The sequence below is a fragment of the Oncorhynchus clarkii genome, chromosome 11 (genome assembly GCF_045791955.1).
Source record: "Oncorhynchus clarkii lewisi isolate Uvic-CL-2024 chromosome 11, UVic_Ocla_1.0, whole genome shotgun sequence".
In the NCBI taxonomy this organism is placed as follows: Eukaryota; Metazoa; Chordata; class Actinopteri; order Salmoniformes; family Salmonidae; genus Oncorhynchus; species Oncorhynchus clarkii.
Window position 1 is genome coordinate 15,261,862 of NC_092157.1, and position 26,515 is coordinate 15,288,376.

The 26,515-nt window shown below is 46.0% G+C and overlaps 1 protein-coding gene across 1 annotated transcript; it reads left to right on the plus strand.

Moving 5' to 3' along the window:
• The first annotated feature begins 631 nt into the window (after positions 1-631).
• On the plus strand, positions 632-25,394 carry LOC139420633 (suppressor of tumorigenicity 14 protein homolog). The gene is made up of 19 exons (XM_071170831.1): positions 632-718; positions 3,820-4,027; positions 4,594-4,718; positions 10,736-10,803; positions 10,931-11,121; positions 11,557-11,661; positions 11,803-12,022; positions 13,474-13,614; positions 14,361-14,460; positions 14,595-14,704; positions 15,165-15,298; positions 16,189-16,293; positions 16,429-16,539; positions 20,845-20,958; positions 21,091-21,210; positions 22,211-22,394; positions 24,393-24,664; positions 24,925-25,061; positions 25,227-25,394. The coding sequence occupies exons 1-19, from the start codon at positions 632-634 to the stop codon at positions 25,392-25,394; spliced, it is 2,700 nt and encodes an 899-aa protein (XP_071026932.1).
• The last annotated feature ends 1,121 nt before the right edge of the window (positions 25,395-26,515 follow it).

Genomic DNA, 26,515 nt, shown 5'->3' on the forward strand with positions numbered 1-26,515 from the left:
AAAGTCATTACTTGTGGTGCTAATCATTTTTTGGTAAAGTCTATGACTGGGGAGGATGTGCACATTTTTATTTACAGGACAAGGGGAGGGTCATGTGATAATATTTGTAACGTTGGGGGAGGGCGATTTTTTTTTATGACACCTCGAGTTGGACCTGGCTCCTAACCCCCCCAGTAAATTTCGATCTGTCTTGTTACACTGTCTGGCCAATAATTGCAGGTTATTGTAGTTCCACAGAACCCTATGTAACACCCACGGACATGGCAGCCAAGTTTCCATTTTTGTAATACCTTACACACAGTGGCATCAAACATTCTTTTGTCCAGCCAGGCACGCGGGGGAGCAAGTTTGCCCCCAATTTCTGTCGCACGGATGGTTGTGTGGATTGTACTCTTTCATAGTGGTCCCATTGTGCCGCACTGCATGCTGGGCCTCCGTGTGACACCTGCTCGCACAGGTATATGGGGGAGTGAGTGAGTGAATGCTCCCGCCGCATCCGACCCGCTCAGGTCCGGTTTCTGCGCTTTTTCAAAGGAACTTTAGGGTCGCAAAAAGGATCTCCTCCCTCTGTAATTTCTATGCCTGGGGTATCATTGCATATCGCCGCCACGGAGCCAAACGGGACAGTGCCATGAGGACTTTCCCTAAAAGCAGAACCTGTGAGGTTTACAGTGTCTCGGGATATGGACATTGTTCTGCTGTTGGTTCACCTGCACAGGTAAGAGAGATGGCTTCAGCACTCACCTCACTTTTCACCCTGTCCGCAAAGACAGGGGGAGACAAAGGGATGCTGTTCAGGCTGCACAATCAAAGCAGCAGTCTTCTCAGGTATAGGTTTTTATCAATTTACTTTTCATCATATTAGGTCTACTTTTAGCTGTTATAAATTGTTTCAATTGGATGTGCTGTTATAATTGGATGTGCTGGCTCACCGGTAATGGTTTTGAGTCGGTCGCCAACTTTCCCCACTTAGTTCTGGTTCATCTTAATTGTAAAATCAGTCTCTAGGGATATCTGGTTCTCACTCTCATGAATGTCCGTCAGAGGACGCCGCTTGATTCAGTGCTGACACTGCTGCGCAAGGCCGTGGGAAAGCAGACCCCTGGAGCCACGCTTTGTGTGCTCCCTTGGGGAATCCTGCCAAGACGCCAAATGTTTTATTTCAATTCCTTCAGAAACAAAGGATGGTTCGCTGCTGTTGTCGCTCTCGGTAACTTGATTTAGGTATGTGTTTAGTGTTTACCCTACTGCGCTAAGTAAACAGTAGGCTACATGGTGGAATGGAAAGGTGGGTACTGGGTAGGCCTACATGTAAGATAAAAGTTTTTAATGATTTTTTTTATTGACTATGTGGCCTGTTAAACCTTTGTAATGCTGACCCATCACTTGAATATGCTCTAACCTAATGTAGCAGGCATAAAATAAATGGCTGAAACTAGATCCCCCCCTATATACTAATCTTGATCAGAAGAAATAAAAAACGGGGGTGGAGGTTCACTTCTGCACTGTTTAACCAATCCTGTAAATGTAGAGGAGGAGTTAAGATGGAGTGTGGCCAGAGAGGAAGAGGTAAAGAGAGAGGCCCAACTGTCTCCCACCAACCAAGCAAGGAGTTTTTCTATGGAGGTCTATAGGCTACCACAGTATGAGTTATAATACCCATAAAACCTAGCGGTCAAACAAGGAAATTATTCCAATAATTTTTCCACCATTCATTTTTCCCATTGGGGATTTAATAAACTTCAAATAAGGGCTGTGTTTGGTGTAGGCTGACCCTGGCGTGACGTTTTATAACTGTGTAAATCTCTCTAGAACAAGGTATTTACCCCTCAAAAATGAAGTGCTTACTAGCAGCTAATGTCGCTATCATAAAGAACTACAAATGCCATGATGATCTGGATGAGACTGACGAATCAAGGCAAAGGGAAGAATCTCTGGATTAACTATCTAATGTTAGCTAAATTTAGTAATGAATAAATTAGCTACATTTATTTAAATTGACAATTCTGTAAATTGTCTTGTGCAAGTTTTAAATTGACACAATAGCTGTAAGAAAAGGTCTCAGCTAGAGATGGCGTGTAGGAGCTAGCAGGGAGTTGTAGTCTTGCATGATGTCTACTTTTATGCTAATTCGCATTTTCGAATCTGAAAGTAGATAGAGACGAATATATTGATAAAAGTCACCTTGTCCGAGAGAGATTTACACAGTTATCAAAACATCACGCCAGGGTCAGCCTACACCAAACACAGCCAAATTCAACAAATGAATAGTGGAAAAACGATTGGAACACTTTCCCTGTTTGACCGCTTGGTTTTATGGGTATTATGAGAGAGTGTCGAATTTGGTCAACAAAAACATTTATGGCTTTTTGCTACAGAGGTTTATTTGATTTAATATAAGTTTCGTAATTCTTAGGTTGTTATGAGTGTACTGATATGACATCCTCACAACTTTGAGTAAAAAGACTTCATATCAAAGTTGTCTCCAGATGGCTATGCATGTTCATGGCATGAGGCTAGTAGCATAGCATCTCTCTCCATTGAATACAGGCAGTTGATGTCAACAAACCTCATCGAATAGTGCAAAAAGTAACGAGATGTATTCACCAATCCAAAGAAAAGATAGGTGGGAGTTAGACAGTCCGCCGTGCCGCTTTGTGGACAACGACTACCATTGTTAGAGCGGATAGAAAAGTATCTTGTCAGTATATCCATGATCTTTGGTGTCACCTTGTTATTAATGTCCAAAAGAGGAACTTGTTCAGGTTCTATTTCCATTTTCCCTGAAAACCGGCACATCCGGTGGTTGGGGACTGGCAGAAACTAAATATGCTGAGACAGAGAGGGAGTGCGAGAGAGACCATACAGAAATATTTTTTTTATTTTCTAGGCAAGTCAGTTAAGAACAAATTCTTATTTTCAATGACGGCCTAGGAACAGTGGGTTAACTGCCTTGTTCAGGGGCAGAATGGCAGATTTTTACCTTGTCGGCTCGAGGATTCAATCTTAGCAACCTTTTGGTTACTGGCCTAACGCTCTAACCACTAGGCTACCTGCTACCTGACATAGCCTACTTGCACACAAAGAGAAAGGACTACTCGCACACAAAGAGAGAGGCCTACTTGCACACAAAGAGAGAGGACTACTCGCACACAAAGAGAGAGGCCTACTCGCACACAAAGAGAGAAGCCTACTCACACACAGAGAGAGGCCTACTCACACACAAAGAGAGAGGTCTACTCACACACAAAGAGAGAAGCCTACTCACACACAAAGAGAGAAGCCTACTCACACACAAAGAGAGAGGCCTACTCACACACAAAGAGAGAAGCCTACTCACACACAAAGAGAGAGGTCTACTCACACAAAGAGAGAAGCCTACTCACACACAAAGAGAGAGGTCTACTCACACACAAAGAGAGAAGTCTACTCACACACAAAGAGAGAGGTCTACTCACACACAAAGAGAGAGGTCTACTCACACAAAGAGAGAAGCCTACTCACACACAAAGAGAGAGGTCTACTCACACACAAAGAGAGAAGTCTACTCACACACAAAGAGAGAGGTCTACTCACACAAAGAGAGAGGTCTACTCACACACAAAGAGAGAAGCCTACTCACACACAAAGAGAGAGGTCTACTCACACACAAAGAGAGAGGTCTACTCACACACAAAGAGAGAGGTCTACTCACACAAAGAGAGAGGTCTACTCACACACAAAGAGAGAAGCCTACTCACACACAAAGAGAGAGGTCTACTCACACACAAAGAGAGATGTGTGATGTGAATAAGTGAAGCAGGTTTGTATCTGATATAGGGGGTCATTACAGAGCCCACCCAGTCACTTAGCCCCCCCACGGAGTCCAAGGCTCAGAGCGACTGGAAGGACCAGGGGGACAAGGGAGGCCAGGGGGACCAGGGAGGCAGAGGACCTGTCTGTGTGGGAAGGAGGAGGTGGGCTCTGGGGGTCCTACCCCTCCTGCCCTTCACTGCCGCCATTGCACTGAGTCTCCATTTCTTTACATGTAAGTAAGCAGTATCACGTTTGTGTGTGTGTGTGTGTGTGTGTGTGTGTGTGCGCGCGCGCTCGCGCAGACTCTGGGTTTCGACACAAACCCTCCCTTTTTTATATATTGTCTTAGAAATTATGCTTCAATTATTTAAAGACATGCTCTGGATCTTTGGTGACTAGTATTTTTTTAAACCTCCCGCTTTGGGCTGGGTGTGCATAATCTGTAGTTCATATGTGCATAATCTGTGAACAGAATTACTGTTTTACCTCAATTAGCCGTGAAATCCTTAGTTTGAAAGCAACTGTTTATCTGGAAGCTGTGCTGCGCCTTTTCCCCCAGGTGGGCCAGCCACCTAGCAATTCAAGTTCAATCAGTGAGCTTCGAACCCCTCGCCATATAAGTGACAGCTAGCAAGAGGCACATGATGCACCCACAGCAGAGCGAGAGTGAGCAGTGATGTGGTACCTACATATGCACATATGTCAGTATGCCATTTTCAGGGGACCATTTTTGGCTCGTGAGCTCTACTTTCAGGACTACTGGCTAAAAAGCATAACAATAATGTGTTTGCCTTCAAGCTCCACCCCCTTCAGTGTTCTACCTTGGTGGCAGCGTGGAGTTTCCCAACATTAGCTTCTCATTGGACCTGACTGACCCCGCCTCTCCACAGTTCCGCCTTCAGGCTCAGGCTCTAAGCCTTTATGTAAGTGTTATGGTCTATCTGCCCTGTCCTGTCTTTTCCTGCCCTGTCCTGTCCTGTCCTGCCCTGCCCTGTCCTGCCCTGTATTTTCCTGCCCTGCCCTGTCTTGCCCTGCCCTGTCCTGCCCTGCCCTACCCTGCCCTGTCCTGCCCTGTCTTTTCCTGCCCTGCCCTGTCCTGCCCTGTCTTTTCCTGCCCTGCCCTGTCCTGACCTGCCCTGTCCTGCCCTGTCTTTTCCTGCCCTGCCCTGTCCTGCCCTGTCTTTTCCTGCCCTGTCCTGCCCTGCCCTGCCCTGTCCTGCCCTGTCTTTTCCTGTCCTGTCCTGTCCTGCCCTGCCCTGCCCTGCCCTGTCCTGCCCTGCCCTGCCCTGTCCTGCCCTGTCTTATCCTGTCCTGTCCTGCCCTGCCCTGTCCTGTCCTGCCCTGCCCTGCCCTGTCCTGCCTTGTCTTTTCCTGTCCTGTGATGCTCTGAGATAATACTTCTCTCTTTTTTTCCTCTCTCTCATAAATACACTGATGGTACAAAACATTAGGAACACGTTTCTAATATTGAGTTGCACACAGTTTTGCCCACAGAACAGTTTCAATTCATTGGGGCATGGACTACAAGATATCGAAAGCGTTCCACAGTGCTGCTAGCCCATGTTGACTCCAATGCTTCCCACAGTTGTGTGAAGTTGGTTGGATGGCCTTTGGGTGGTGGACCATTCTTGATACACACAGGAAACTGTTGAGCGTTGCAGTTCTTGACACACTCAAACCAGTGTGCCAGGCACCTAGTACCATACCCTGTTCAAAGGCACTTAAGTATTTTGTCTTGTCCATTCACCTTCTGAATGGCACACATACACAATCCTTATCTCAATTGTCTCAAGGCTTAACAATATTTATTTAACCTGTCTCCTCCCCTTCATCTACACTGATTGAAATGGATTTAACAAGTGACATAAATAAGGGACCATAGCGTTCACCTGGAAAGTGTAGGTGTTCCTAATGTTTTGTACACTCAGATTAGAACATATCAAGTCTAGAACCCTAGTGTTTCTAGAACCTCCCTCCCTGTGTCATTTTAGAGCATACTCCTGAATGATATGCATCTATTTGGCACTTTACAGAATACTGTGGTACTAATTATATACTCCTGAAGGCTGCTGGTCTCTCTCTCCCCTCTTCCTTCTTCCCTTCTCTCCCGTCTCTCTCTCCCCTCTTCCTTCTTCCCTTCTCTCGCGTCTCTCTCTCCCCTCTTCCTTCTTCCCTTCCCTCCCGTCTCTCTCTCCCCTCTTCCTTCTTCCCTTCTCTCCCGTCTCTCTCTCCCTTCTTCCTTCTTCCCTTCTCTCCCGTCTCTCTCTCCCCTCTTCTTTCTTCCCTTCTCTCCCGTCTCTCTCTCCCCTCTTTCTTCTTCCCTTCTCTCCCGTCTCTCTCTCCCCTCTTCCTTCTTCCCTTCTCTCCCGTCTCTCTCTCCCCTCTTCCTTCTTCCCTTCTCTCCCGTCTCTCTCTCCCCTCTTCCTTCTTCCTTTCTCTCCCGTCTCTCTCTCCCCTCTTCCTTCTTCCCTTCTCTCCCGTCTCTCTCTCCCCTCTTCCTTCTTCCCTTCTCTCCCCACTCTCTCTCCCCTCATCCTTCTTCCCTTCTCTCCCATCTCTCTCTCCCCTCTTCCTTCTTCCCTTCTCTCCCGTCTCTCTCTCCCCTCTTCCTTCTTCCCTTCTCTCCCGTCTCTCTCTCCCCTCTTCCTTCTTCCCTTAACTCGCGTCTCTCTCTCCCCTCTTCCTTCTTCCCTTCCCTCCCGTCTCTCTCTCCCCTCTTCCTTCTTCCCTTCTCTCCCGTCTCTCTCTCCCTTCTTCCTTCTTCCCTTCTCTCCCGTCTCTCTCTCCCCTCTTCTTTCTTCCCTTCTCTCCCGTCTCTCTCTCCCCTCTTTCTTCTTCCCTTCTCTCCCGTCTCTCTCTCCCCTCTTCCTTCTTCCCTTCTCTCCCGTCTCTCTCTCCCCTCTTCCTTCTTCCCTTCTCTCCCGTCTCTCTCTCCCCTCTTCCTTCTTCCCTTCTCTCCCGTCTCTCTCTCCCCTCTTCCTTCGTCCCTTCTCTCCCGTCTCTCTCTCCCCTCTTCCTTCTTCCCTTCTCTCCCGTCTCTCTCTCCCCTCTTCCTTCTTCCCTTCTCTCCCATCTCTCTCTCCCCTCTTCCTTCTTCCCTTCTCTCCTGTCTCTCTGTCCCCTCTTCCTTCTTCCCTTCTCTCCCGTCTCTCTCTCCCCTCTTCCTTCTTCCCTTCTCTCCCGTCTCTCTCTCCCCTCTTCCTTCTTCCCTTCTCTCCCGTCTCTCTCTCCCCTCTTCCTTCTTCCCTTCTCTCCCGTCTCTCTCTCCCCTCTTCCTTCTTCCCTTCTCTCCCGTCTCTCTCTCCCCTTGTACATGTGTGAAACCGGACAAATATAAGCACCCAGCTTCTCTCCCCCATATCCCTTCCTCCCTTTCTCCCCCTCCTTCTCTGTGTCTCAGTGTTAAATGTAAAGCGGGTGTGTAACAGGAGCCCAGGTCTGTGTGTGTGTGTGAGTCCTGGGGCGCTGAGGTCTGAGGCCCTTAGAGACCAGGCCCTTTTCAGCAGCGAGGACAAGCCCAGCGTTTGTGAGAACCGCAGGGCCCAAGTAGCTGGAGTGAGAGGAAGAGCAGGCCCTCAATAAAAACATTGTCTATCTGGCTTTCACACAATCAGCTACTCTACTCTACCGCCACACCACACAGAAAGAGAGAGAGAGAGAGAACTGAGCTGCACTTCCTAACCTCCTGCCAAATGTATGACCACATTAGAGATACATATTTCCCACAGATCACACAGACCCGCAAAGAATTTGAAAACAAATCGAACATTGATAAATTCCCATATCTGTTAGGAGAAATACCAAGATTTGTGGCCGTTATCTGTTCATTTATTTTCCCTTTCTTACTGCAACTACTTGCACATTGTTACAACACTGCACATAGCCAATTATATAACATTTGAAATGTCAATACTCTTTTCATGTTTACTAATGTTTCCCTTGTTTATTGCCTATTCCATTTGCTTTGGCAGAGAGAGAGAGAGAGAGAGAGAGAGAGAGACCAAAACAAAGACAAATAAAAATTGTGCAGTTAAAATGGGCAAAAAACACACACATTTCATTCCACAAGGCTGTGGGTGAGACAGGGATACTGCTTAAGCCCCACCCTCTTCAACATATATATCAACAAATTCACGAGAGGAAACAAGAATAGTCTGCAGCACCCGGCCTCACCCTACTACAATCTGAAGTCAAATGTCGACTGTTTTTTGATGATCTGGTGCTTCTGTCCCCAACCAAGGAGGGCCTACAGCAGCACCTAGATCTTCTGCACAGACTCTGTCAGACCTGGGCCCTGACAGTACATCTCAGTAAGACAAAAATAATGGTGTTCCAAAAAATGTTCAGCTGCCATGAGCACAAATACAAATTCCATCTAGACACTGTTGCCCTAGAGCACACAAAAAACTATACATACCTTGGCCTAAACATCAGCGCCACAGGTAACTTCCACAAAGCTATGAACGATCTGAGAGACAAGGCAAGAAGGGCCTTCTATCCCATCAAAAGGAACATAAAATCCAACATACCAATTTAGGATCAGTTATTGAACCCATTGCCCTTTACGGTTGTGAGGTCTGAGGTCCGCTCACCAATCAAGAATTCACAAAATGGGACGAACACCAAATTGAGATTCTACATGCAGAATTCTGCAAAAATATCCTCCAAATAATGCATGCAAAGCAGAATTAGGCTGATACCCACTAATACCCACCAGAAAAGAGACATTCAATTCTACAACCACCTAAAAGGAAGTGATTCCCAAACCTTCCATAAGAAAGCCATCACCTACAGAGAGATGAACATGGAGAAGAGTCCCCTAAGCAAGCTGGTCCTGGGCCTCTGTTCACAAACGCAAACAGACCCCACAGAGCCTCAGGACAACAACACAATTAGGCCCAACCAAATCATGACAAAACACAAAGATAATTACTTGACACATTGGAAAGAATTAACAAAAAAACTGAGCAAACTAGAATGCTATTTGGCCCTATAAACAGAGAGTACACACTGGCAGAACACCTGACCACTGTGACTGACCCAAACTTAAGGAAAGCTTTGACTATGTACAGACTCAGTGAGCATAGCCTTGCTATTGAGAAAGGTCGCGGTAGGCAGACCTGGCTCTCAAGAGAAGACAGCCTATGTGCACACTGCCCACAAAATGAGGTGTAGACTGAGCAGCCCTTCCTAACCTCCTGCCCAATGTATGACCATATTAGAGAGACATATTTCCCTCAGATTGCACAGACCCACAAGAACATTAAAAACAAACCCAATTTTGATAAACTCCCATATCTACTGGGTGAAATGCCATAGTGTGCCATCACAGCAGCAAGATTTGTGACCTGTTGCCACAAGAAAAGGGCAGCCGGTGAAGAGCAAACACCATTGTAAATACAACCCATATTTATGCTTATTAATTTTCCCTTTTGTACTATAACTATTTGCACATTGTTACAAAACCTTATGCAGTATAGTCATTACAATGTAAACATATGTTTCCCATGCCAATAAAGCCCCTTAAATTGAAATTGAATTGAGAGAGACGGGAGCCCCACACAGCCAGACTGAGAGATTGGGAGGGGAAGGGGTTGGGAGGAGGGAGGGGAAGGAGGGGAGGGGTGATAGAGTAAGAGATGAAGAGAGAGGAAGACGAAAGGAGGATTCGAGGGAAGGAGTGAGGAGAAAGAGAGAGAGAGAGAGAGATCAGGTTGGGACAGGGTGAGGAGTGAGAGAGAGAGAGAGAGAGAGAGAGAGAGAGAGAGAGAGAGAGAGATCAGGTTGGGACAGGGTGAGGAGAGAGAGAGAGAGAGATCAGGTTGGGACAGGGTGAGGAGAGAGAGAGAGAGAGATCAGGTTGGGACAGGGTGAGGAGTGAGAGAGAGAGAGAGAGAGAGAGATCAGGTTGGGACAGGGTGAGGAGAGAGAGAGAGAGAGATCAGGTTGGGACAGGGTGAGGAAGGAGTGAGAGAGAGAGATCAGGTTGGGACAGGGTGAGGAGAGAGAGAGAGAGATATCAGGTTGGGACAGGGTGAGGAGAGAGAGAGAGAGAGAGATCAGGTTGGGAGAGAGAGAGAGAGAGAGAGAGAGAGAGAGAGATATCAGGTTGGGAGAGAGAGAGAGAGAGAGAGAGAGAGAGAGAGAGAGAGAGAGAGAGAGAGAGAGAGAGAGATATCAGGTTGGGACAGGGTGAGGAAGGAGATGGATTTAGGTGCAGTGGTGGAGACAAAGAGAGAGGGAAACTGCGGAGACTGATTGAAAGGACTCACAGACTCACAGAGATAGTGTAAGGAGAGAGTGAAAAGCATTGAAAGACAAGAGAAGAGATGGATACACTCTTTAGACAGAGAAAGGTTAATATATATGGTAGAGTTAATTGATAGGGTTGAAAGTCCTAATAGGTCTGCAGTAATTGCTGTAATTTGGCTATACTGGTCTCTGTTACCATATTAGGTCTCTGTTGATTAAACCCGGGGCCACAGACCCATACCACCAAGGATATACATTACCTCTACATGGCTGACTGGGATGTATGGAGACAATGGAGCTCTGTGCTGCACAAAACCAGTCACACACACAGATGGGCACACACAGACACACATCCACATGCACACAGACATCCACACATGCACACCCCCCCCCCCCCCCCCCACACACACACACACACACACACACACACAAAAAGAGAAGGGCTTTTGTTCTCAGGTTGCAGGTTCCGCCAGGTGCGCTGGTGTCACATATACACAGACATACTCAAAAACACTCACATATGCACAAACACACACAGTTGTGACCTCAGTCTTGGTGCTGTGATGTCACTCTGTGACATCACATTCAGTGGAACATTTCCTCAGTTAAAAGTTTATCCCATTGTATGTTTTCCAATGTGTGTTTTTTTCTCAACGTTGGGATGACATTATAACAATGTTGTGATCAGTTCTCAGAGCTGTATGAGTCCTCTCCCTGGAGCACCTACTACCTACGCTCAGGAATTACTGCCTTCAGGTGAGCCCTGGATGTGAGCCTACACCAGGAAACCAGATAATCACTGTTAGTATTGTAGTCCCTTTGTAACGGTGTTTGCTTCCGTGTGTGTGTGTGTGTGTGTGTGTGTGTGTGTGTGTGTTGACAGTGAAGGAGCAGATGGACTGAACGTGTTCTACTGGAGTAAGTTCTCGGGCCCTGGGGGCGTTGCCATGGAGATCCAGCGGTGGAGTACAAAGCGTGTACAGCGCCGTCTCCCTGGCACCAATAAGCTGCTGTACAGCCAGAACGAGGAGCGCTATTACATGGAGAGAGACGACGAATCACTCAACCTGCTGGGTACTGTAACTTCTCTCGCTCGCTCTCTCTCTCTCTCTTTCTGTATCCCTCTCTCTCTCCCTCTCTCACCCTCACCCTCTCCCTCTCCCTCTCTCGCTCTCTCTCTCTCTCTCTCTCTCTCTCTCTATCTCTCTTTCTCTGTCACTCTCTTTATCTCTTTATCTCTCTCTCTCTCTCTTTCTCTCCCTCTCTGCCTCTCTCTCTCTCTCTCTCTCTCTCTCTCTCTCTCTCTCTCTTTCTCTGTCGCTCTCTTTATCTCTTTATCTCTCTCTCTCTCTCTTTCTCTCCCTCTCTGCCTCTCTCTCTCTCTCTCACTCACGCTCTGTCTCTCTGTGACTACAGCTCCCAGAATCCTTTCTTTAGTGTGTATTCTTGCTTCTCATGCCATTTAAAACTCAATTTTGTACCTACCATATTGTATGTATTTGTGTACAGGTTTAGACTATGACCATGATTCAGATGACAAGGCAGATAAAATCAAGAACCCCAACTCCCTGCAGAACTCTCTACAGAGCGGCAAATGGCAGCTGGGATTCCAAGGTGAGGAAACATAAACATACAGATATGGTCACTCCAAAGACTCTTCAACCAAAGACACTTCCAGGTATGACCTATAAAGTATGAACCCACAACCTTGGTGACAGCAACCCCACACTTCCACCAATCTTTCCCTCTCCCTAGCAATGTCCTTTGACCTCTATGCAAAGTACGGTAACAACCGTACCCTGAGCTTGGTGAGTCCCAAGAAGCCATACTACCAGTGGCGCCTTCGTGTCCCGTCAGGTCATGTGGTGCGTCTGGTCGTCCTCACCCTGCACGGAGCTACACCCGGAAGCTGCTCCTCCCACAAACTGTCTGCCTACGACTTCCTGTTGCCACTACAGAACAAGATCATCGCCAGGTAGGACATATTACAATACATGAACTATAACAGCCTCCATTCCTCTGGGATGTCTTTCCATTAGATGTTGGAACATTGCTGCTTGGACTTGCTTCCATTCAGTCACAAAAGCATTAGTGAGGTCAGGCACTGATGTTGGATGATTAGGCCTGGCTCGCAGTCAGTGTTCCAATTCATCCCGAAGGTGTTCGATGGAACTGAGGTCAGGGCTCTGTGCAGGCCAGTCAAGAAAAATTAAAAACAGCCCCAGAACATTATTCCTTCTCCACCAAACTTTTCAGTTCGGTGGAGGTTCGGGCAGGTAGCATTCTCCTGGCATCCGCCAAACCCAGATTCGTTGGTCAGACTGCCAGATGATGAAGCATGATTCAACACTACAGAGAACGCAATTCCACTGCTCCAGAGTAAAATGGCGGCAAGCTTTACATCACTCCAGCCGACGCTTGGCATTGCGCATGGTGATCTTAGGCTTGTGTGCGGCAGCTCTGCCATGGAAACCCATTTCATGAAGCTCCCGACGAACAGTTATTGTGCTGACGTTGCTTCCAGAGGCAGTTTGGAACTTGGTAGTGACTGTTGCAATGAGGACAGACCATTTTTACCCACTTAAGTACTCGGCGGTCCTGTTCTGTGAGCTTGTGTGGCCTACCACTTCGGGGCTGAGCCATTGTTACTCTTAGACGTTTCTACTTCACAATAACAGCACTTACAGTTGCCTGGGGCAGCTCTAGCAGTGCAGAAATTTGATGAACTGACTGCCACGCAAGCTCTTCAGTAAGACCATTCTACTGCCAATGCTTGTCTATCGAGATTGCATGGCTCTGTGCTCGATTTTATAAACCTATCAGCAACAGGTGTGGCTGAAATAGCCACATCCACTAAATTGAAGGGGTGTCCTTCACACTCTTGTGTATTTAGTGTATGTGCACAATATTATTGTGTGTGTGCGTGCGTGGGTGCGTGTGCGTATGCGTGGGTGCATGCATGCGTGTGCATGTGTGCGTGGGTGTGTGCGCGGGTGCGTGCGTGGGTGCGTGTGCGTGTGCGTGCGTGTGCGTGTGCATGGGTGGATGCGTGGGTGCGTGCATGGGTGCGTGGGTGCGTGCGTGGGTGCGTGCGTGCGTGCGTGGGTGCGTGTGTGCGTGGGTGCGTGGGTGGGTGAGTGCGTGGGTGCGTACGTGGGTGCGTGGGTGCGTGTGTGGGTGCGTGCGTGCGTGCGTACGTGGGTGCGTGGGTGCGTGGGTGCGTGTGTGGGTGCGTACGTGGGTGCGTGTGTGGGTGCGTGCGTACGTGGGTGCTTGGGTGCGTGTGTGGGTGCGTGCGTGGGTGCGTGCGTGCGTGCGTGGGTGCGTGCGTGCGTGCGTGCATACATGGGTGCGTGCGTGGGTGCGTGCATACGTGGGTGCGTGCGCGCCTGTATGTATTGTGACATTTCTATCTGCCTATTCCAGGTGGTGTGGTCTCCCAGTGTCTGGCTCATCTCCTGTAATGAAGCTGACGTCGTCTGGTAACGTGATGCTGGTCACCTTCTCCTTCAGCAGACAGAGAGATGGAGCCATCTTCAAGGCCTACTTCCAGGCCATCCCCAAAGCAGGAAAGACACACTATTACCACAGACAGATATTTCACCGGATGTATAAATATGAAGCATCCGCTTGGCATTTCCTCTAGTGAGAGGAAGCCAAGTGCCGGCAGTGGGAGAAGATGGAACGAGATGGATTTTGACCATCATTCTGCAAATTTTGATATCGATGAAACATCTCAATACAGTTTTCTGTTCCCAAAACTAGAATCTGTTGTGAACAGAGTGGACTAAGTTTAGCAGAAAAAGTTTTCTAAAAATGTAGTTCTTTAGACAGAAGCAAAGGAGAATTCAGTTATTGCACACGTGCACTTCACAGACTAGACGTTACCTAACGGAAATTTGCAAATATATGCTAGAACGCGCCAATAGGATCTCGCCCACTCTGACTCATTTGTTCCCGTTTGACATGACAGGCTGTGGTCCATCTTGGTTTAGTTATAAAACGTATTTTCTATTACCACACACTACAACCCTGGGGATGGCACTGCTTGCCGAAACGCTGGTTGTAAATTAAATTATTGGGTGCATTTTTAGAGTGTTCGACTTTCTTTCGTTCTTTATTACACCTCTGTAACAGACATTCTAGAATAAAGACCATGTTAGTTCAATGCCTTGGCTCTGGGAGCTAACACAAGTCACCAAGATACCGTCTGTCTTTTACAATAGGTCTTATGTCTTATGTAATAACTTGTCTATTACAGCTGTCCTATAGACTCCTGTTGATGTGTGGTCTGTGTCACCGTCGCCCCCTGTAGGTTGTGGAGGCTCTCTGTCCTCCTGGAATGGCTCTCTGTCCTCTCCGTACTACCCTGCCCATTATCCCCCAAACATCGACTGCAGCTGGACCATACGGGTGAGCTCACACCCCAGGAGACCCACAGTGTGTGTGTGTGTGTGTGTGTGTGTGTGTGTGTGTGTGTGTGTTGACAGTAGGTCTCTCCACATTCCTGCATCTGAACCACTACTTCTCTCCGTTGTCTCTTTCAGGCGCCGTTGCCTGGATACCTGATCTCCATGACAATTGTGACGTTGAATATCCAGGACTCTTCGTCTTCGGACGGCTGTGAGAAAGACTGGCTGGACATTGGAGGGGTCAAGTAAGTGTTGCCATGGTAGCAGTACTGGTGACATACTGCACAATGAATGTGAATACTGTCTATGTGGTGTGTGCATGTTACATGAACTGTATGTATGTATTTAGTGACTTTAAAAACTCTACCTACATGTACATATCACCTCAATTACCTCGACTAACCGGTGCCCTCGCACATTGACTCTGTACTGGTACCCCCTGTATATAGCCTCGCTATTGTTATTTTACTGCTGCTCTTTAATAATTTGTTACTTTTATTTCTTATTTTTGTAGGTATTTTTCTTAAAACTGCATTGTTGGTTAAGGGCTTGTAAGTAAGCGTTTCACTGTAAGGTCTAGGTCCTGTTGTATTTGACGCATGTGACAGATACAATTTGGTGTGTGTGTGTGTGTGTGTGTGTGTGCGTGCGTGTGTGCGTGTGCGTGTGCGTGTGTCATATTAACTGTGGTGTGTGTTGTCTCAGGCTGTGTAACCCCATGACTGACAGCAGCAGAAAGAAAACCTACTCCTCTCCCGTCTCTCTACACTTCCACTCTGATGAGTCTGTCACTCACAAGGGCTTCTACCTTCTCTACAGAGCCTTCTCCCCTGAGAGCAGTATGTCTCACACACCTCTACCTCACACCTGTCTCACGCACCTCTACCTCACACCTGTCTCACGCACCTCTACCTCACACCTGTCTCACATACCTCTACCTCACACCTCTACCTCACATCTGTCTCACACACCTCTACCTCACACCTCTACCACACACCTGTATCAAACACCTCTACCACAGACACCTGTATCAAACACCTCTACCACAGACACCTGTATCAAACACCTCTACCACAGACACATGTATCACACATCTCTACCACACACCTCTACCACACACCTGTATCAAACACCTCTACCACAGACACCTTTATCAAACACCTCTACCACAGACACCTGTATCACACAACTCTACCACAGACACCTGTATCAAACACCTCTACCACAGACACCTGTATCAAACACCTCTACCACAGACACCTGTATCACACATCTCTACCCCACACCTGTTTCACACACCTTTACCAAACAGCTCTACCACACACCTCTACCTCACACTTCTACCACAAACTAGTAAGACAGCAAGTGTAGTTCATTTGGATGTGAAACTTACTCCTCAGACTGAAGTGTCACCACCTGCGCCGCCAAATTGTTAACTTTCACTGGCGCCGACTGGTAAGAGGCTTCAAGAGGGCTGTTACGTGTGCTAGCAAGGCAGAGGTGCTAGGTTCAAGACTAGGTGGAATCAGGAGGACGTGATACTGGCTGAGCAAGCAGTGTGACGTCCTTTACACTAGCCTATACAGAGCTATACAACCGAAATACTCAACTCTACCATACAAACTGAGACAGACCTGTAGATTCCAGGTTCTCACCCATACAGAGATACTGTAGTCAGTCTTTCTTTCTCTCATCTCTCCCTTTCTCAACCCCCGCTCTCTCTCTCCAGCGTGTCCTCGCCAGTTCCGCTGTGGGGATGGGAGGTGTGTTCCTCTCAGGAAGGTGTGTGACGGAGTCAGAGACTGTTCAGACGGACGGGACGAGGCTAAATGCTGTATGTTACCCTCAACACTCCTCACATACTGTACATGTATTCAGTAAGGATGACGAAGATCACCATAAGTGATCTGCCTGTGCAATAAGTACTGTGTTTCTTCAAAACAAGACCAGTATATTGTGTTGTGTGTAGCGACCTGTCGTCCAGGTGAGGTGTATTGTGGGAACGGTCAGTGCCGGCCACACAGCAGCCAATGTAACAGCCAGAGTAAATGTGGAGATAGCAGCGAGGAGGCCGACTGTGGTGAGTACCATACACATGCCTGGACCACACACTTTATCTTAATTATAAACTACTTATAATCATTGCATTGTTTGTTCATCATAAGGTTGTGTGAGACCATTTGTTACTTGTCTTCATTATGCCAGCTGCATGGAGGACTGGTCTGTGGTAAGGATGGCCCCTCTCCCCATTTCTGGGTCTTGGTGCATTTCTGTGGTGTGCGTGCGTGCGTGCGTGTGTGCGTGCCCTAGGTCAGGTGTTTACTCTGTAATAATAATGCCCCCGGGGGGATGGCTGCCGTTTTATGTGCTCCTAACCAACTGTGCCGTTTTGTTTGTTTTTTTGCATTGTTTACAAATTATTTTGTACATAATGTTGCTGCTACCGTATCGTATGACCAAACATAGCTTCTGGATATCAGAACAGCGATTACTCACCTCGAACAAACTTAATTTGCGTGAAGAAAAGACGGAAATACAGGGGGTAGAGATCGGGGTGCCTTGTGAGAATTCGTTGGCGAGTGGGTAACCCGCCTCTACCATCTGTTCTATTGGCCAACGTGCAATCACTGGAAAATAAACTGGATGATCTCCATTCGTGATGGTCCTAACAACGGGACATTTAAAAACTTGAATATCTTATGTTTCACTGCGTCGTGGCTGAACCACGACACAGATAATACAGAGCTGGCTGCGTTTTCCATGCATCGGCAGGACAGAACAGCTACTGTACGTCTGGTAAGACAAGGGGTGAGGGTGTGTGTATATTTGTCAAGAACAGCTGGTGCACGATGTCTAACATTAAAGAAGTCTCGAGGTATTGCTCGCCTGAGGTAGAGTACCTCATGATAAGCTGTAGACCACATTATCTACCAAGAGAGTTTTCATCTATATTATTCATAGCCATCTGTTTACCACCACAAACCGATGCTGGCACTAAGTGTAACGGTTGTCGTCTGGAGATAGAGAGGACCAAAGCGCAGCGTGGTTAGTGTTCATCATTTTAATGGAAAACTGAACACTTCAAAAACACAAAACAACAAAGTGACAACCAAAACAGTTCTATCTGGTGCAGACACACAAAGACTGAAAATAACCACCCACAAACCCCAACAGAAAACAGGCTACCTAAATATGGTTCCCAATCAGAGACAATGACTAACACCTGCCTCTGATTGAGAACCATATCAGGCCAAACAAGAAACCCAATCCTAGAAACACAAAACATAGAATACCCACCCAACTCACGTCCTGACCAACTAAAACAAAGAAATAACACAAGAACTAGGGTCAGAACGTGACACTAAGACTGAACTGAACGAACTGTGTAAGGCCACAAGCAAACAAGAAAATGCTCATCCAGAAGCGGCACTGCTAGTGGCCGGGGACTTTAATGTAGGCAAACTTAAATCAGTTTTACCTCATTTCTACCAGCATGTCACATGTGCAACCAATGGAAAAAACTCTAGACCACCTTTACTCCACACAAGAGAGATGCATACAAAGCTCTCCCTCACCCTCCATTTGGCAAATCTGTCCATTATTATATCCTCCTGATTCCTGCTAACAATCAAAAACTAAAGCAGGAAGTACCAGGGACTCGCTCAATATGGAAGTGGTCAGATAATAAGGATGCTATGCTACAGGACTGTTTAGCTAGCACAGACTGGAATATGTTCCGGGATCCATCCAATTGCATTGAGGAGTATATCACCTAATTTACCGACGTCATCAATAAGTGCATCGACGACACCCCCACCCCACAGTGACCATGTGGAACATATTTGAACCAGAAGCCATAGATTACAGGCAACATCATCACCAAGCTAAAGGCTAGAGAAATCCCACTATGCCCTCAAGACAAACAATCAAACAGAAAAAACGTCAATACAGGACTAAGATTGAATCCTACTACACCGGCTCTGGCGCTTGTCGGATGTGGCACGGCTTGCAAACTATTACGGAAACCCAGCTGCGGGCTGCCCAGGGAATCAAGCATTACCAAACAAGCTAAATGCCTTTTATGTGTGCTTTGAGGCAAGCAACACTGAAGCATGCATGAGAGCACCAGCTGTTCGGGAAGACTGTGTGATCACGCTCTCCTTCGCTGATGTGAGACCTTTAACCAGGTCAACATTCACAAGGCCGCAGGGCCAGACGGATTACCAGGATGTGTACTCAGAGCATGCATGAACCAACTGTAAAGTGTCTTCACTGACATTTTCAACCTTTCCCTGGACAAATCTGTAATACCTACATGTTTCAAGCAGATCACCATAGTCCCTGTGCACAAGAAAGCGAAGGTAACCTGACTAAATGACTACCGCCCTGTAGCACTCACATCGGTAGCCATGAAGTGCTTTGAAAGGCTGTTCATGATTCACATCAACACCATCATTCTGGACACCCTAGACCCACTCCAATTCGCACACCGCCCGTACAGATCTACAGATGACACAATCTCAATCGCACTCCACACTGCCCTTTCCCACCTGGACAAAGGAACACCTATGTGAGAATGCTGTTCATTGACGACAGCTCAGCGTTCAACACCATAGTGCCCACAAAGCTCATCACTAAGCTAAGGACACCGGGACTAAACACCTCCCTCTACATCTGGATCCTGGAATTCCTGACATGCCGCCCCCAGGTGGTAAGAGTAGGCAACAACACATCTGCCAGGCTGATCCTCAACACGGGGCCCTCAGGGGTGTGTGCTTATTCCTCTGTTGTACTCCCTGTTCACCCACGCCTGCGTGGCCAAGCACAACTCCAACACCATCATTAAGATTGCTGACTACACAACAGTGTTGTTCTCTCTTTTTCTCTCTTTCTTTCTTTCTCTCTTTCTCTCTCCCGGATGACCTGAGCCCTAGGACCATGCCCCAGACTACCTGATGAATCCTTGCTGCCCCCAGTCCACCTGGTCGTGCCGCTGCTCCAGTTTCAACTGTTCTGCCTGCGGCTATGGAATCCTGACCTGTTCACCGGACGTCCTACCTGTCCCAGACCTGCTGTTTTCAACTCTCTAGAGACAGCAGGAGCGGTAGAGATACTCTGAATGATGAACATTTGAACATCTTGGCCATGTTCTGTTATAATCTCAACCTCGCACAGCCAGAACAGGACTGCCCACCCCTCATAGCCTGGTTCCTCTCTAGGTTTCTTCCTAAGTGCTGGCCTTTCTAGGGAGTTTTTCCTAGCCACCGTGCTTCTACACCTGCATTCCTTGCTGTTTGATGTTTTAGACTGGGTTTCGGTACAGCACTTTGTAACATCGGCTGATGTAAGGGATTTATAAATACATTTGATTTGATTTGATTTTGTAGATCTGATCACCGACAATGATGAGACAGCCTATAAGGAGGAGGTCAGAGACCTCTCCCTCAACGTGAGCAAGACAAAGGAGCTGATCGTGGACTACAGGAAAAGGAGGGCTAAACACTCCCCCATTCACACCAACAGGGCTGTAGTAGATCAGTTCCTTGGTGTCAAGTTCCTTGGTGTCCACATCACCAACAAACTATCATGGTACAAACACACCAAGACAGTCGTGAAGAGGGCACGACAACAACTTATTCCCCTCAGGAGACTGAAAAGATTTGGCATGGGTCCCCTGATCCTCAAAAAGTTCTACAGCTGCACCATCAAGAGCATCCTGACAGGTTGCATCACCGCCTGGTATGGCAACTGCTCGGCATCTGAACGTAAGGCGTTACAGAGGGTCCTGCGTACGGCCCAGTACATCACTGGGGCCAAGCTTCCTGCCATCCAGGATCTCTATACCAGGCGGTGTCAGAGGAAGGCCCAAATAATTGTCAGAGACTCCAGTCACCCAAGTCATAGACTGTTCTCTCTACTACCGCATGGCAAGTGGTACTGGAGCACCAACTCTAGACCCAAAAGGTTCCATAATAGTTTCTACCCACGAACCATAAGACTGCTGAACAATTAATCAACTGGCCACTCGCACTATTTACATTGACCCCCCTCCCCTTTTGTTTTACACTGCTGCTAGTTGCTGTTTATTATCTATGCATAGTCATTTTACCCCTACCTACATGTAGAAAGGACCTCGACTAACCTGTACCCCTGCACATTGACTGACCGGCACCCCCTGTATATAGCCTCGTTATTGTTATTTTATTGTGTTACTTTTTATTTATTTTTTTACTTTCGTTTAATTAGCAAATATTTTATTATCTCTATTTCTTGAACTGCATTGTTGGTTAAGGGCTTATAAGTAAGCATTTCACGGTAAGGTCTACACCTGTTGAATTCGGGGCATGTGACAAATAACATTTGATTTAATTTGTTGTCCCCCCAGCAGGTCAATGCTACCACATGTGCCACAACAAGGTGTGTGTCTCCAAGTCCTCCGTTTGTGATGGTGTCATAGACTGCAAGGACCGCAGTGATGAGATCAACTGCACTAAAGCATGTGAGTCCGTCTTTCAATTGGTCCATCCGTCCTTCTATTCGTCTGCATCATTCTTTGTTTATATTCATCCAATCCTCAATCCCTCTCTCTTTCTCTGTTTTTCCCTCCCTCCCTCTCTTTCTGTGTGTCCAGTCCATAAGGGCTGCTCTCCATCCTCCTATAAGTGTGCCAATGGGAAGTGTGTGAATAAGATCAACCCAGAGTGTGACGGTGTCAAAGACTGTTCTGATGGATCAGACGAGACGCGCTGCGGTGAGACTCATTACCACTTATAACACACGTATGAACCTATATATAGCAGTTATAACACATGCATGAACCTACATATACCAGTTATAATACATGTATTAACCTACATACACCAGTTACAACACACATCTGAACCTACAAATACCAGTTATAATACACGTATGAAATTACATACACCAGTTACAACACACATATGAACCTACATATACCAGTCATAATACATGTATGAACCTACATACACCAGTTATAACACATGTATGAACCTACATACACCAGTTATAACACATGTATGAACCTATAACTGGTGTATGTAGGTTCATACATGTATTATAACTGGTATATGTAGGTTAATATGTGTGTTGTAACTGGTGTATGTAATTTCATACGTGTATTATAACTGGTATTTGTAGGTTATAACCAGTTATAACATACGTATGAACCTACATACACCAGTTATAACACATGTATGAACCTACATACACCAGTTATAATACATGTATGAACCTACATATACCAGTTATAACACATGTATGAACCTACATATACCAGTTATAATACATGTATTAACCTACATATACCAGTTATAACACATGTATGAACCTACCTACACCAGTTATAACATACGTATGAACCTACATACACCAGTTATAACACATGTATGAACCTACATACACCAGTTATAATACATGTATGAACCTACATACACCAGTTATAACACATGTATGAACCTACATACACCAGTTATAATGCATGTATGAACCTACATACACCAGTTATAACACATGTATGAACCTACATACACCAGTTATAACACATGTATAAACCTACATACACCAGTTATAATGCATGTATGAACCTACATATACCAGTTATAACACATGTATGAACCTACATATACCAGTTATAACACATGTATGAACCTACATATACTAGTTATAACATAGGTATGAACCTACATACACCAGTTATAACACATTTTTACACCAGTTACTTTCCCCCCCAGGTTGTGGCACCCGGCCCAGGAAGCGTGCTAAGATAGTGGGCGGGTCTGATGCAGGGACGGGGGCATGGCCATGGCAGGTCAGTCTACAGATGGAGCGCTATGGGCATGTGTGTGGAGCGACCCTGGTCACCAGCCGCTGGCTCATCTCTGCTGCACACTGCTTCCAGGACTCTGACACCATCAAGTGAGATGCCTAGTTATTGTAGTCAGCATTGCTGTGTTCATTCGTTTCTTCGTGATGATGATCATCGTCAACATCATCATAGTCCTCCTCCTCATCATCATCATCATTGTCCTTATCATCATCATCATCATCATCATAATAGTCCTCATCGTAGTCCTTATCATCATCATCATAGTCCTTATCATCATCATCATAGTCCTTATCATTATCACCATGGTCCTTATCATCATCATCATAATAGTCATCATCATAGTCCTTATTATCATCATCATAGTCCTTATCATCATCATCATAGTCCTTTTCATTATCATCATCGTCATCATATTCCTTATCATCATCATCATAGTCCTCATCATCATCCTCATAGTCCTTATCATCATCCTCATAGTCCTTATCATCATCATCATAGTCCTTATAATCATCATCGTAGTCCTTTTCATTATCATCATCATCATAGTCCTTTTCATTATCATCATCGTCATCATAGTCCTTATCATCATCATCATAGTCCTTATCATCATCATCATAGTCCTTATCATCATCATCATCATTGTCCTTTTCATCATCATCATCATCATTGTCCTCCTCATCATCATCATCATAGTCCTCCTCCTCCTCATCATAGTCCTTATCATCATCATAGTCCGTATCATCATCATCATCATAATAATCCTCATCATCATCATCATAGTCCTCCTCCTCCTCATCATAGTCCTTATCATCATCATAGTCCGTATCATCATCATCATCATAATAATCCTCATCATCATCATCATAGTCCTCCTCCTCCTCATCATAGTCCTTATCATCATCATAGTCCGTATCATCATCATCATCATAATAATCCTCATCATCATCATCATAGTCCTCCTCCTCCTCATCATAGTCCTTATCATCATCATAGTCCGTATCATCATCATCATCATAATAATCCTCATCATCATCATCATAGTCCTTCTCCTCCTCATCATAGTCCTTATCATCATCATAGTCCGTATCATCATCATCATCATAATAATCCTCATCATCATAGTCCTCCTCCTCCTCATCATAGTCCTTATCATCATCATAGTCCGTATCATCATCATCATAATAATCCTCATCATATTCATTTTCATTATCATCATAGTCCTCATCATCATCATCATCATCATCATCATCATCATCATCATAGTCCTTATCATCATCATCATCATCACCATTGTCCTCCTCCTCTTCATCATCATCATCATAGTCCTCCTCCTCCTCCTCATCATAGTCCTTATCATCATCATCACAGTCCGTATCATCATTATCATCATCATCATCATAATAATCCTCATCATCATATTCATTTTCATTATCATCATCATCATAGTCCTCATCATCATCATTATCATCGTCATTGGCCTCATCATCATCATAGTCCTTATCATCATCATCATAGTCCTTATAATCATCATCATAGTCCTTTTCATTATCGTCATCATCATCATAGTCCTCAACATCATCATCATCATAGTCTTTTTCGTTATCATCATCATCATCATCATCATAGTCCTTATCATCATCATCATAGTCCTTTTCATTATCGTCATCATCATCATAGTCCTTAACATCATCATCATCATAGTCTTTTTCATTATCATCATCCTCATCATAGTCCTCATCATCATCATCATCATTTTCCTCCTCATCATCATCATAGTCCTTATCATCATCATCGTAGTCCTTTTCATTACCATCATCGTCATCATAGTCCTTTTCATTATCATCATCATCATCATAGTCCTTATCATCATCATCATTATAAATTGGATTTCAATGTTTAAGGACTCTTGGAAGATTAGTTCAAATGGGGACTAAAAGAGATCCAAATCAAATCAAAAATCAAAACCATCATATTCCTTATCATCGTTATCATCATCATAATAATAATCCTCATCATCATCATTACTGTAATAATGATTAGTGTGCCTGTGTACTTCAATGTGTGTCCCTGCATGGCTGTGTGTGTAGGTACTCTGATGCGCGGTCTTGGCGTGCCTACATGGGCGTGCGTGTGATGAACACGGCCAGCAACGCTGCAGCCACCAGACAGATCCGTCGTATCATCCTCCACTCCCAGTACGACCAGTTCACCTCTGACTACGACATTGCCCTGCTGGAGCTCAGCACCCCTGTCTACTTCAATGACTTGGTACAGCCCGTCTGTGTCCCCGCCTCTTCCCACGCCTTCACTACCGGGACCAGCTGCCACGTCACAGGCTGGGGGGTCCTGATGGAGGATGGTAAGAGCTGCCCAGGGATAACGGCTGATGTTGGATACCTGGCAGAAAACAGACAATGTGTCCAACATGACAACTGACACACGTTGGTCTCTTTGGAATCCTTGTATGATTTGGCAGCTAGTTACCGTTCATACAACATTCTATAAAGAATGTTCTGTTGAGTTCCAGGTGCTTGCACATATTTTTTTTTTGTAAATACTAACTCTAACAGAACTAGCTATATAAAACGAAGTGTTACTGACTTCCTGTGTTTGTTCCAGGTGAGCTTGCATCTCTGCTGCAGGAGGCCACAGTGAAGATCATCAACAGGAACAACTGTAACAAGCTATATGAGGACGCTGTCACTCCCAGGATGCTGTGTGCTGGCAACCTGCAGGGAGGAGTGGATGCCTGTCAGGTGAGGAGGGGTTTCTGAGTGTGTGGTGTGTGTTTGTTTTGTCATTGTGTGTGTTAAAGTGCCTCTACATTGTCTTTGTTGAGTTTTATCTGTGTGTATGTTTTCCTGTGTGTTTTCCTGTTTACGTGTCTGTCTGTGTTTAAACGTGTGTGTGTGTGTGTTTAGGGTGACTCAGGGGGTCCTCTGGTGTGTCTAGAGAGGGGTCGGCGGTGGTTCCTGGCGGGGATCGTGAGCTGGGGGGAGGGGTGCGCTCGGCAGAACCGCCCTGGAGTCTACACACAGGTCACCAAGTTCACGGACTGGATCCACCTGCAGACTAAAGGACAGGTCTGACAGACTGACAGACAGACGTCTGGATGACATCAGCATGTGAACAGACTCAGTGGCTGGCACCATGTGACTGTAACGGGGGTAAAGAGACATCACCACGCAGCCCCTGCTTTATGATTTATACCAGGCCCCATGTCACTGACATCATTATCAACTGTTACCCCCCACCCCATCATACCCACCCCCTCTTCATGTATGGCCAAGCACCTCTCTTTGTCTCCTCATGGTTTCCATTGTCCTCCTGACTGTTCCTCTCTCCCCACTTGTCCCTCATCATCCCAGTGGTCTGTCTGTCCTGACTGTTCCCCTCTCTCCACCTCCCCTGTCCCGACTCCTGATCATCCCAGTGGTGTATTTGTTCTCTGTGAAGTGACCACTTGATGTGCCTGGTCTATCTCATGTCCGCACTGCACACAGCAATTGAAGTGGAATGAGTTCTCTATGTCGTAGTACAATGTGCTGTAGCGAGTGTGTTATTATGTATATTTACATTGTGTGTGCATGACTGTATTTGTGAACATATGTACTGTATCATTGTATGAATATATACAGTACCATTCAAAAGTTTGGACACACCTACTCATTCAAGGGTTTTGCTTTATTTTTACTATTTTCTACATTGTAGAATAATAGTGAAGACATCAAAACTATGAAATAACACATGAAATCATGTAGTAACCAAAAAAGTGTTAAACAAATCAAAATATATTTTAGATTTTAGATTCTTTAAAGTAGCCACCCTTTGCCTTGATGACACACTCTTGGAATTCTCTCAACCAGCTTCATTAGGAATGCTTTTCCAACAGTCTTGAAGGAGTTCCCACATATGCTGAGCACTTGTTGGCTGCTTTTCCTTCCCTCTGCGGTCCAGCTCATCCCAAACCCAATTGGGTTGAGGTTGGGTGATTGTGGAGGCCAGGTCATGTGATGCAGCACTCCATCACTCTCCTAAACAGTCTGGAGGTGTGTTGGGTCAATGTCCTGTTGAAAAACAAATGATAGTCCCACTAAGCGCAAACCAGATGGGAAGGTGTATCGCTGCAAATGCCTCCTCCATGCTTCACGATGGAAAACACACCTGTGGAGATCACCTACTCTGTGTCTCGCAATGACACGGCAGTTGG

Coding starts and splice junctions, on each gene's coding strand:
- LOC139420633 (XM_071170831.1), top strand. CDS start 632: ATGAGGACTTTCCCTAAAAGCAGAACCTGTGAGGTTTACAGTGTCTCG. Junction 14,461..14,594: donor ACTGCAGCTGGACCATACGG/GTGAGCTCACAC, acceptor TGTCTCTTTCAG/GCGCCGTTGCCTGGATACCT. Junction 16,294..16,428: donor ACGGGACGAGGCTAAATGCT/GTATGTTACCCT, acceptor TGTTGTGTGTAG/CGACCTGTCGTCCAGGTGAG.